The sequence below is a fragment of the Pristiophorus japonicus genome, chromosome 14, assembly GCF_044704955.1.
Source record: "Pristiophorus japonicus isolate sPriJap1 chromosome 14, sPriJap1.hap1, whole genome shotgun sequence".
Lineage (NCBI taxonomy): Eukaryota > Metazoa > Chordata > Chondrichthyes > Pristiophoridae > Pristiophorus > Pristiophorus japonicus.
In genome coordinates, this window is record NC_091990.1 from 102,100,622 (window position 1) to 102,114,632 (window position 14,011).

Consider the following 14,011-nt stretch of genomic DNA (forward strand, 5'->3'; position numbering starts at 1 on the left):
CAGGTAACAGATAACAGGCAACAGACCACTGGCAGCAGGCAATGGACAAATTACAGCAGGCAATGGACAACAGACAACAGGCAACATGCAACAGGCAATAGGCAACAGGCATATGACAACAGGCGTAGGACAACAGGCATATGACAACAGACAACAGGCAACAGGCAACTGACAATGTGCAGCAGATAACAGGCAACAGGCAACAGGCAACAGACAACAGACAACAGACAACAACCAACAGACCATGGACAGTAGGCAATGGACAAATGAGAGCAGGCAATAGGCAACAGGCAACCGACAACAGGCAACATGCAACAGGCAATAGACAACAGGCAACCGACAACAGGCATAGGACAACAGACACCAAGCAACAGGCAACGGACAACAGGCAACTGACAATGTGCAGCAGATAACAGGCAACAGGCAACAGGCAATGGACAATGGACAATGGGCAACAGCCAATAGGCAACATGCAACAGCCACCAGACAACGAACAACGGACAACAGACAACAGGCAACAAGCAACAGGCAGCAGACAACAGGCAATGGACAACATACAACAGACAACGGGCAACAGACAACATGCATTGGACAACAGACAATGGACAACAGGCCAAAGACAACAGCCAACAGACCACAGGCAGCAGGCAATGGACAAATGACAGCAGGCAATAGGCAACAGGCAACCGACAACAGGCAACATGCAACAGGCAATAGGCAACATGCAACCGACAACAGGCATAGGACAACAGGCAATAGGCAATGGACAACAGACAACTGACAGTGTGCAGCAGATAACAGGCAACAGGCAATGGACAATGGGAAACAGCCAATAGGCAACATACAACACACAACAGGCAACAGACAACAGACAAGGGACAACAGACAACAGGCAATAGATAACAGAGAACAGACAACTGGCAACAGATAACAGCAACAGTCAAAAGATAAAATGCAACAGGCAAAAGGAAACAGACAACAGGCAACAGGCAACAGGTAACAGATAACAGGCAATGGACAATGGACAACAGACAATAGGCAACAGACAACAAGCAACTCACACAGGCAACAAGCTCCAGACAACAGGCAACAGGCAGCAGACAACAGGCAATGGATAACAGTCAATGGGCAACTGGCAGCAGACAACAGAGAACAGACAATGGACAGCAGGCAACAGGCAACAGACAGCAGGAAAAATGCAACAGGCAATAGGCAACAGACAACATGCAATGAACAATGGACAGCAGTCAATAGTCAACAGACAACAGACAACAGGCAACAGGCAACAACTTGCAGACAATGTTCAACAGGCAACAGGCAACAGTCAACAGACAACAAGCAACAGGCAGCAGACAACAGGCAATAGATCACATATAACGGACAACAGGAAACAGACAACATGCAATGGACAACAGATAATGGACAACAGGCAACAGTCAACAGGCAACAGATCAGAGGCAATGGACAACAGGCAACAGACAGCAGGCAATGGACGACAGACAACAGGTACCAGTCAACAGACAACAGACAACAGGCAACAGACAAGAGACATAGGACAACAGAGAACAGACAACAGGCAACAGACAGCAGGAAATGGACAACAGACAACAGGCAACTGACAACAGGCAATGGGCAACAGTCAATGGGAAACAGTCAGCAGATATCAGAGAACAGACAACAGGCAAAAGGCAACAGACAACAGCAGATTGCAACAGGCAATAGGCAACAGACAACATGCAATGAACAATGGACAACAGTCAATAGGCAACAGACAGCAGGCAATGGACAATGGAAAACAGACAATAGGCAACAGACAACAGGCAATGGACAACAGTCAATGGGAAACAGGCAGCAGACATCAGAGAACAGACAACAGACAACAGGCAACAGGCAACAGACAACGGCAGTATGCAACAGGCAATAGGCAACAGACAACATACAATGATCAATGGACAACAGTCAATAGGCAACAGACAACAGGCATCATGCAACAGCCACCATACAATGGACAACAGACAACAGACAACAAGCAACAAGCAACAGGCAGCAGACAACAGGCCATGGACAACGTACAACAGACAATGCGCAACAGACAGAATGCATTGGACAACAGACAATGGACAACAGGCCAAAGACAACAGGCACCAGATCACAGGCAGCAGACAATGGGCAACAGGCAACAGGCAACAGGCAACAGGCAACAGACAAGGGACAACAGACAACAGGCAATAGACAACAGACAATACGCAACAGGCAACAGGCAACAGACAACAAGCAACTCGCACCAGGTAACAAGCTCCAGACAACAGGCAACAGGAAGCAGACAACAGGCAATGGATAACAGTCAATAGGCAACTGGCAGCAGACAACAGAGAACAGACAATGGACAGCAGGCAACAGGCAACAGACAGCAGGAAAAATGCAACAGGCAATAGGCAACAGACAACATGCAATGAACAATGGACAGCAGTCAATAGTCAACAGACAACAGCTTGCAGACAATGGACAACAGGCAACAGGCAACAGACAACAAACAACAGGCAGCAGACAACAGGCAATGTATCACATATAACAGACAACAGGCAACAGACAACATGCAATGGACAACAGGCAATGGACAACAGGCAACAGACAACAGGCAACAGATCAGAGGCAATGGACAACAGCCAACAGGCAACAGACAACAGGCAATGGACGGCAGACAACAGGTACCAATTAACAGACAACAGACAACAGGCAACAGACAAGGGGCATAGGACAACAGAGAACAGACAACAGGCAACAGACAGCAGAAAATGGACAACAGACAACAGGCAACTGACAACAGGCAATGGGCAACAGTCAATGGGAAATAGGCAGCAGACATCAGAGAACAGACAACAGGCAAAAGGCAACAGATAACGGCAGATTGCAAGAGGCAATAGGCAACAGACAACATGCAATGAACAATGGACAACAGTCAATAGGCAACAGACAACAGGCAATGGACAATGGAAAACAGACAATAGGCAACAGACAACAGACACCATGCAACAGGCAACAGGCATCAAACAACAAGCAACACGCACCAGGCAACAGGCAACAGGCAATGGACAACAGTCAATGGGAAACAGGCAGCAGACATCAGAGAACAGACAACAGACAACAGGCAACAGGCAACAGACAACGGCAGAATGCAACAGGCAATAGGCAACAGACAACATACAATGATCAATGGACAACAGTCAATAGGCAACAGACAACAGGCATCATGCAACAGCCACCATACAATGGACAACAGACAACAGACAACAAGCAACAGGCAGCAGACAACAGACCATGGAAAACGTACAACAGACAATGTGTAACAGACAACATGCATTGTACAACAGACAATGGACAACAGGCCAAAGACACAGGCACCAGATCACAGGCAGCAGACAATGGGCAACAGGCAACAGGCAACAGACAACAGGCAACAGACAAGGGACAACAGACAACAGGCAATAGACAACAAACAATACGCAACAGGCAACAGGCAACAGGCAACAGACAAAAAGCAACTCGCACCAAGGCAACAAGCTCCAGACAACAGGCAACAGGCAGCAGACAACAGGCAATGGATAACAGTGAATAGGCAACTGGCAGCAGACAACAGAGAACAGACAATGGACAGCAGGCAACAGGCAACAGGCAACAGACAGCAGGCAAAATGCAACAGGCAATAGGCAACAGACACCACGCAATGAACAATGGACAACAGTCAATATTCAACAGACAACAGGCAACAGACCACAGGCAATGGACAAAAGATAATGGGCAACAGACAACAATCAACAAACAGCAGGCAATGGACAACAGACAACAGGCGACAGGCAACAGATAACAGACAATAGGCAACATGCAACGTGCAATAGGCAACTGGCAACAGGCAACAGGCAAAAGACAACAGCCATAGGACAACATACAACAGGCAACAGGCAACAGACAACGGGTAACACACAATGTGCAAAAGATAACAGGCAACACTCAACAGACAACATGCAACAGGCAACAGACAACAGGCAACAGGCAAAAGACAACAGCCATAGGACAACATACAACAGGCAACAGGCAATAGACAACGGGTAACAGACAATGTACAACAGATAACAGGCAACACTCAACAGACAATATGCAACAGGCAATAGGCAACCGACAACAGGCAACAGGCAACAGACCACAGACAACAAGCAACATACAACAGACAACAGACAATGGGTAACAGACAATGTACAACAGATAACAGGCAACACTCAACAGACAACAAGCAACATGCAACAGACACCAGGTAACAGTCAACAGACAACAGGCCACAGACAACAGACAATGGACAACAGGCAACAGGCAAAGGGCGAAAGGTAACAGACAGCAGGCAATGGACAACAGACAACAGACAACAGGCAACAGACAGCATGCAACAGACAACAGGCAAAGGACAAAAGGCAACAGACAGCAGGCAATGGACAACAGAAAATGGACAACGGGCAACAGGCAACAGACAACAGGCAACAGGCAAAATGCAACAGGCGATAGGCAACAGGCAACAGTCAACAAGCATCAGACAACAGGCAATGGACAACGGAAAAAAGGCAACAGGAAACAGACAATGTGCATCAGATAATAGTCAACAGTCAACAGGCAATGGACAACATGCTACAAACAACATGCAACAGACAATAGTCAAACAGACAAGAGGCAACAGGCAACAGACAACATGCAAAGGGCATCAGAAAACAGGCACCAGTCAAGAGACAACAGACAACAGGCAACAGACAACATGCATAGGACAACAGACAACAGACACGAGACAATAGGCAACAGGCAGCAGGAAATGGACAACAGAAAACAGGCAACAGACAACATGCAATGGACAACAGATAATGGGCAACAGACAACAGTCAACAGACCACAGGCAACAGGCAATGGCCAAGAGACACCAGGCAATGGACAACAGAGAACAGACAACAGTCAACAGGCAATGGGCAGCAGAGAACAGACAACAGTCAACGGGCAATGGACAAATTACAGCAGGCAAAGGACAACAGACAACAGACAACAAGCAACATGCAAAGGCAATAGGCAACAAGCATATGACAACAAACAACAGGCAACAGGCAACTGACAATGTGCAGCAAATAACAGGCAACAGGCAATGGACAATGGGCAACAGACAACAGCCAACAGACCACAGGCAGCAGGCAATGGACAAATGACAGCAGGCAATAGGCAACAGGCAGCCCAAAACAGGCAACATGCAAAAGGCAATAGGCAACAGGCAACCAACAATAGGCAGAGGACAACAGACAACAGGCAACGGACAACAGGCAACTGACAATGTGCAGCAGATAAAAGGCAACAGACAACAGGCAGCAGACAATGGACAACAGAAAACAGACAACAAGCAACAGGCAGCAGACTCCAGGCAATGGACAATATACAACAGATAACGGGCAACAGACAACATGCATTGGACAACAGACAATGGACAACAGGACAAAGACAACAGGCAACAGATCACAGGCAGCAGGCAATGGGCAACAGGCAACAGGCAACAGACAGCAGGCAACAGACAACAGACAACAGACAAGGGACAACAGACAACAGGCAACAGCCAACAAACAACAGGCAATGGACAACAGTCAACAGGCAATGGATAACAGAGAACAGACAACTGGCAACAGACAATGTACAACAGATAACAGGCAACAGTCAAAAGATAAAATGCAACAGGCAATAGGAAACAGGCAACAGGCAACAGGCAACAGATAACAGACAATGGACAACAGACAAGAGGCAACAAACAACAAGCAACTCACACCAGGCAACAAGCTCCAGACAACAGGCAACAGGGAGCCGACAACAGGCAATGGATAACAGTCAATGGGCAACTGGCAGCAGGCAACAGAGAACAGACAATGGACAGCAGGCAACAGGCAACAGGCAGCAGGCAAAATGCAACAGGCAATAGGCAACAGACAACATGCAATGAACAATGGACAACAATGGACAACAGTCAATAGTCAACAGACAACAGGCAACAGGCAACATGCAACAGCCTGCAGATAATGGAGAACAGGCAACAGGCAACAGACAACAAGAAACAGGCAGCAGACAACATAAATGGATCACATATAATAGACAACAGGCAACAGACAACATGCAATGGACAACAGACAATGGACAACGGGCAACAGGCAACAGGCAACAGATCAGAGGCAATGGACAACATCCAACAGGCAACAGACAGCAGGCAATGGACGACAGACAACAGGCACCAGGCAACAGACAACAGACAACAAGCAACAGACAAGAGGCATAGGACAACAGAGAACAGACAACAGGCAACAGACAGCAGGAAATGAACAACAAACAAAAGGCAACTGACAACAGGCAATGGGCAACAGTCAATGGGAAACAGGCAGCAGATATCAGAGAACAGACAACAGACAACAGGCAACAGACAATGGCAGATTGCAATAGGCAATAGGCAACAGACAACATGCAATGAACAATGGACAACAGTCAATAGGCAACAGACAACAGGAAATGGACAATGGAAAACAGACAATAGGCAACAGACACCATGCAACAGGCAACAGACATCAGACAACAAGCAACATGCACCAGGCAACAGGCAACAGACAACATGCAATGGACAACAGTCAATGGGAAACAGGCAGCAGACATCAGAGAACAGACAACAGCCAACAGGCAACATGCAACAGACAACGGCAGAATGCAACAGGCAACAGGCTACATACTTCAGAGAACAGACAACAAGCAACAAGCTCCAGACAACAGTCAACAGACAACAGACAACAGGCAATGGCCAACAGTCAATGTGCAACTGGCAGCAGACAACAGACAACAGAGAAAAGACAACGGACAAAATGCAACAGGCAACAGACAACAGGCAAAATGCAACAGGCAATAGGCAACAGACAACATGCAATGATCAATGGACAACAGTCAAATAGGCAACATGCAACAGCCACCAGACAACGGACAACAGACAACAGACAACAAGCAACAGGCAGCAGACAACAGGCAATGGACAACACACAACAGACAACGGGCAACAGACAACATGCATTGGACAGCAGACAATGGACAACAGGCCAAAGACAACAGGCAACAGATCACAGGCAGCAGGCAATGGGTAACAGGCAACAGGCAACAGACAACAGGCAACAGGCAACAGATAAGGGACAACAGACAACAGGCAACAGACAACAGTTAACAAACAACAGGCAATGGACAACAGTCAACAGGCAATGGATAACAGAGAACAGACAACTGGCAACAGACAATGTACAACAGATAACAGGCAACAGTCAAAAGATAAAATGCAACAGGCAATAGGAAACAGACAACAGGCAACATGCAACAGATAACAGGCAATGGACAATGGACAACAGACAATAGGCAACAGACAACAGACAACATGCAACAGGCAACAGGCAACAGGCAGCAGACAACAAGCAACTCGCACCAGGCAACACACTCCAGACAACAGGCAACAGACAGCTGACAACAGGCAATGGATAACAGTCAATGGCCAACTGGCAGCAGAGAACAGAGAACAGACAATGGACACAGGCAACAGGCAACAGACAACAGGCAAAATGCAACAGGAAATAGGAAACTGACAACATGCAATGAACAATGGACAACAGGCAACAGACAACAGGCAACAGGCAACAGATAAGGGACAACAGACAACAGGCAACATACAACAGCCTGCAGACAACGGACAACAGGCAACAGGCAACAGACAACAAGCAACAGGCAGCAGACAACAGGCAACAGACAATATGCAATGGACAACAGACAATGGACAACAGGCCAAAGACAATGGCAGATTGCAACAGGCAACAGGCAACATACTTCAGAGAACAAACAACAAGCAACAAGCTCCAGACAACAGGCAACAGGCAACAGACAACAGGCAATTGACAACAGTCAATGGGCAACTGGCAGCAGACAACAGATAACAGAGAACAGGCAATGGGCAATGGAAAACAGACAATAGGTAACAGACAAGACACACTATGCAACAGGCAACAGGCATCAGACAACAAGCAACAAGCACCAGGTAGCAGGCAATGGATAACAGGCAATGGACAACAGTCAATGGGAAACAGGCAGCAGACATCAGAGAACAGACAACAGACAACACGCAACAGGCAACAGACAATGGAAGAATGCAACAGGCAACAGACAACATACTTCAGAGAACAGACAACAAGCAACAAGCTCCAGACAACAGGCAACAGACAACAGACAACAGACAACAGGCAATGGACAACAGTCAATGGGCAACTGGCATCAGACAACAGATAACAGAGATCAGACAATGGACAACATGCAATGATCAATGGACTACAGTCAATAGGCAACAGACAACAGGCAACATGCAACAGCCACCAGACAACGGACAACAGACAACAGACAACAGACAACAAGCAACAGGCAGCAGGCAACAGGCAATGTTCCCAATGTTGGGGAAGTCCAGAACCAGGGGTCACAGTCTGAGGATAAGGGGTAAGCCATTTAGGACCGAGATGAGGAGAAACTTCTTCACCCAGAGAGTGGTGAACCTGTGGAATTCTCTACCACAGAAAGTAGTTGAGGCCAATTCACTAAATATATTCAAAAGGGAGTTAGATGAAGTCCTTACTACTCGGGGGATCAAGGGTTATGGCGAGAAAGCAGGAAGGGGGTACTGAAGTTTCATGTTCAGCCATGAACTCATTGAATGGCGGTGCAGGCTAGAAGGGCTGAATGGCCTGCTCCTGCACCTATTTTCTATGTTTCTATGTTTTCTAACATACAACAGACAACAGACAACAGACAACATGCATTGGACAACAGGCCAAAGACAACAGGCAACAGATCACAGGCAGCAGGCAACAGGCAACAGACAACAGACAACAGCCAACAGACAAGGAACAACAGGCAACAGGCAACATACATCAAACAACAGGCAATGGACAACAGTCAACAGGCAATGGATAACAGAGAACAGACAACAGGCAACAGACAATGTACAACAGATAACAGGCAACAGTCCAAAGACAAAATACAATGGGCAATAGGAAACAGATAACAGGCAACAGGCAACAGGCAGCAGATAACAGAAAATGGACAATGGACAACAGACAAAAGGCAACAGACAACAAGCAACACGCACCAGGCAACAAGCTCCAGACAACAGGAAACAGGCAGCAGACAACAGGCAATGGATAACAGTCAATGGGCAACTCGCAGCAGACAACAGAGAACAGGCAATGGAAAACAGGCAACAGGCAACAGACAACAGGCAAAATGCAACAGGCAATAGGCAACAGACAACATGCAATGAACAATGGACAACAGTCAATAGTCAACAGTCAACAGACAACAGACAACAGGCAACATGCAACAGCCTGCAGACAACGGACAACAGGTAACAGGCAACAGACAACAAGCAACAGGCAGCAGACAACAGGCAATGGATAACATACAACAGACAACAGGCAAGAGACAATATGCAATGGACAACAGAAAATGGACAACTGGCATCAGACAACAGATAACAGAGATCAGACAATCGACAACAGGCAACAGGCAACAGACAAAAGGCAACATGCAAAAGGCAATAGGCAACACACAACAGTCAACAGGCAACAGACAACAGGCAACAGGCATAGGACAACAGACAATAGCCAATAGGCAATGGACAACAGGCAACAGGCAACAAACTTAAGAGAACAGACAACACGCAACAAGCCCCAGACAACAGGCAACAGGCAACAGACAGCAGGAAATGAATAACAGACAACAGGCAACATACAACAGGCAACATGCAAAAGGCAATAGGCAACATACAACAGTCAACAGGCATAGGATAACAGGCAACAGGCAACAGACAACAGGCAAGATGCAAAAGGCAATAGGCAATACACAACAGTCAACAGGAAACAGACAACAGGCATAGGACAACAGACAATAGGCAACAGGCAATGGACAACAGGCAACAGGCAACATACTTCAGAGAACAGACAACAAGTAACACGCTCCAGACAACAGGCAACAGGCAGCAGACAACAGGCAATGGATAACATACAACAGACAACAGGCAAGAGACAATATGCAATGGACAACAGACAATGGACAACAGACAACAGGCAACAAATCAGAGGTACTGGACAACCGACAACAGGCAACAGACAGCAGGCAATGGACGACAGGCACCAGGCACCAGGCAACAGACAAAAGACAACAGGCAACAGACAAGAGGCATAGGACAGCAGAGAACAGACAACAGGCAACAGACAGCAGGAACTGGACAACAGACAACAGGCAACAGACAACAGGCAACATGCTAAAGGCAATAGGCAATGCACAACAGTCAACAGTCAACAGGCATAGGACAACAGGCAATAGACAATGGACAACAGGCAACAGGCAACAAACGTCAGTGAACTGACAACAAGCAACAAGCTCCAGACAACAGGCAACAGGCAACAGGCAACATACAGCAGGAAATGGACAACAGACAACAGGCAACAGACAACGGGCAACATGCAAAAGGCAATAAGCAACATACAACAGTCAACAGGCAACAGTCAACAGGCATAGGATAACAGGCAACAGGCAACAGAAACAGGCAACATGCAAAAGGCAATGGGCAATACACAACAGACAACAGGCAACAGACAACAGGCATAGGACAACAGACAATAGGCAATAGGCAATGGACAACAGGCAACAAGCAACATACTTCAGAGAACAGACAAAACGCAACAAGCTCCAGACAACAGGCAACAGACAACAGACAACAGGCAATGGCCAACAGTCAATGTGCAACTGGCAGCAGACAACAGATAACAGAGAAAAGACAACGGACAAAATGCAACAGGCAACAGACAACAGGCAAAATGCAACAGGCAATAGGCAACAGACAACATGCAATGATCAATGTACAACAGTCAAATAGGCAACATGCAACAGCCACCAGACAACGGACAACAGACAACAGACAACAAGCAACAGGCAACAGACAACGGCAGAATGCAACAGGCAACAGGCAACATACTTCAGAGAACAGACAACAAGCAACAAGCTCCAGACAACAGTCAACAGACAACAGACAACAGGTAATGGCCAACAGTCAATGTGCAACTGGCAGCAGACAACAGATAACAGAGAAAAGACAACGGACAAAATGCAACAGGCAACAGACAACAGGCAAAATGCAACAGGCAATAGGCAACAGACAACATGCAATGATCAATGGACAACAGTCAAATAGGCAACATGCAACAGCCACCAGACAACGGACAACAGACAACAGACAACAAGCAACAGGCAACAGACAACGGCAGAATGCAACAGGCAACAGGCAACATACTTCAGAGAACAGACAACAAGCAACAAGCTCCAGACAACAGTCAAAAGACAACAGACAACAGGCAATGGCCAACAGTCAATGTGCAACTGGCAGCTGACAACAGAGAAAATACAACATACAAAATGCAACAGGCAACAGACAACAGGCAAAATACAACAGGCAATAGGCAACATACAACATGCAATGATCAATGGAAAACAGTCAAATAGGCAACATGTAACAGCCACCAGACAATGGACAACAGACAACAAGCAACAGGCAACAGACAACAAGCAACAGGCAGCAGACAACAGGCAATGGATCACATATAACAGACAACAGGAAACAGACAACATGCAATGGACAACAGACAATGGACAACAGGCAACAGACAACAGGCAACAGATCAGAGGCAATGGACAACAGCCAACAGGCAACAGACAGCAGGCAATGGATGACAGACAAACAGGCACTAGGCAACAGACAACAGACAAAAGGCAACAGACAATAGGCATAGGACAACAGAGAACAGACAACAGGCAACAGGCAATGACAACAGGCAATGGGCAACAGTCAATGGGAAACAGGCAGCAGACATCAGAGAACAGAAAACAGACAACAGGCAACAGACAACGGCAGATTGCAACAGGCAATAGGCAACAGACAACATGCAATGAACAATGGACAGCGGTCAATAGGCAACAGATAACAGGCAATGGACAATGGAAAACAGACAATAGTCAACAGACAAAAGACAACAGGCAATGGACAATGGAAAACAGACAATAGTCAACAGACAAAAGACAACAGACACCATGCAACAGGCAACAGGCATCAGACAACAAGCAACATGCACCAGGCAACAGACAACACGCAATGGACAACAGTCAATGGGAAACAGGCAGCAGACATCAGAGAACAGACAACAGAAAACAGGTACAGGCAACAGACAATGGCAGAATGCAACAGGCAACAGGCAACATACTTCAGAGAACAGACAACAGCAACAAGCTCCAGACAACAGGTAACAGACAACAGACAAAAGGCAACAGGCAACAGGCAAAATACAACAGGCAATAGGCAACAGACAGCATGCAATGATCAATGGACAACAGTCAATAGGCAACAGACAACAGACAACAGGCAACATGCAACAGCTATCAGACAATGGACAACAGGCAACAGACAACAAGCAAAAGGCAGCAGACAACAGGCAATGGACAACATACAACAGACAACGGGAAACAGACAACATGCATTGGACAACAGACAATGGACAACAGGCCAAAGAAAACAGGCAACAGATCACAGGCAGCAGACAATGGGCAACAGGCAACAGACAACAGGCAACAGACAAGGGACAACAGACAACAGGCAATAGACAACAGACAACACGCAACAGACAATAGACAACCGGTAACAGACAACAGGCAACAGACCACTGTCAGCAGGCAATGGACAAATTACAGCAGGCAATGGACAACAGACAACAGGCAACATGCAACAGGCAATAGGCAACAGGCATATGACAACAGGCGTAGGACAACAGGCATATGACAACAGGCAACAGGCAACAGGCAACTGACAATGTGCAGCAGATAACAGGCAACAGGCAACAGGCAATGGACAATGGGCAACAGACAATAGGCAACAGACAACAGACAACAAGCAACAGGCAACAGACAACAGACAACAGGCAACAGGCAACAGACAACAGACAACAGACAACAACCAACAGACCATGGGCAGTAGGCAATGGACAAATGAGAGCAGGCAATAGGCAACAGGCAACCGACAACAGGCAACATGCATAAGGCAATAGACAACAGGCAACCGACAACAGGCATAGGACAACAGACAACAAGCAACAGGCAACGGACAACAGGCAACTGACAATGTGCAGCAGATAACAGGCAACAGGCAACAGGCAATGGACAATGGGCAACAGCCAATAGGCAACATGCAACAGCCACCAGACAACGGACAACGGACAACAGACAACAGACAACAAGCAACAGGCAGCAGACAACAGGCAATGGACAACATACAACAGACAACGGGCAACAGACAACATGCATTGGACAACAGACAATGGACAACAGGCCAAAGACAACAGCCAACAGACCACAGGCAGCAGGCAATGGACAAATGACAGCAGGCAATAGGCAACAGGCAACCGACAACAGGCAACATGCAACAGGCAATAGGCAACAGGCAACCGACAACAGGCATAGGACAACAGGCAACAGGCAACAGACAGCAGGCAACAGGCAACAGACAACAGACAAGGGACAACAGACAACAGGCAACATACAACAAACAACAGGCAATGGACAACAGTCAACAGGCAATGGATAACACAGAACAGACAACTGGCAACAGATAAAAGCAACAGTCAAAAGATAAAATGCAACAGGCAATAGGAAACAGACAACAGGCAACAGGCAACAGGTAACAGATAACAGGCAATGGACAATGGACAACAGACAATAGGCAACAGACAACAGACACCATGCAACAGGCAACAGGCATCAAACAACAAGCAACACGCACCAGGCAACAGGCAACAGGCAATGGACAACAGTCAATGGGAAACAGGCAGCAGACAATCAGAGA

The 14,011-nt window shown here is 47.0% G+C and overlaps 1 protein-coding gene across 1 annotated transcript; it reads left to right on the forward strand.

Annotated features, from left to right (window-relative positions):
• The first annotated feature begins 11,007 nt into the window (after positions 1 to 11,007).
• On the forward strand, positions 11,008 to 12,184 carry LOC139279624 (Kruppel-like factor 18). The gene is made up of 2 exons (XM_070898737.1): positions 11,008 to 11,162; positions 11,332 to 12,184. Exons 1-2 carry the CDS (start codon positions 11,008 to 11,010, stop codon positions 12,182 to 12,184), a joined length of 1,008 nt encoding a protein of 335 aa, XP_070754838.1.
• The last annotated feature ends 1,827 nt before the right edge of the window (positions 12,185 to 14,011 follow it).

Bases quoted from the DNA above. Each gene is read 5' to 3' on its own strand.
- LOC139279624 (XM_070898737.1), top strand. From the start codon at position 11,008: ATGCAACAGCCACCAGACAACGGACAACAGACAACAGACAACAAGCAA. The intron at 11,163-11,331 runs GTAATGGCCAAC...AACATGCAACAG, and splicing joins CAACAGACAACAGACAACAG to CCACCAGACAACGGACAACA.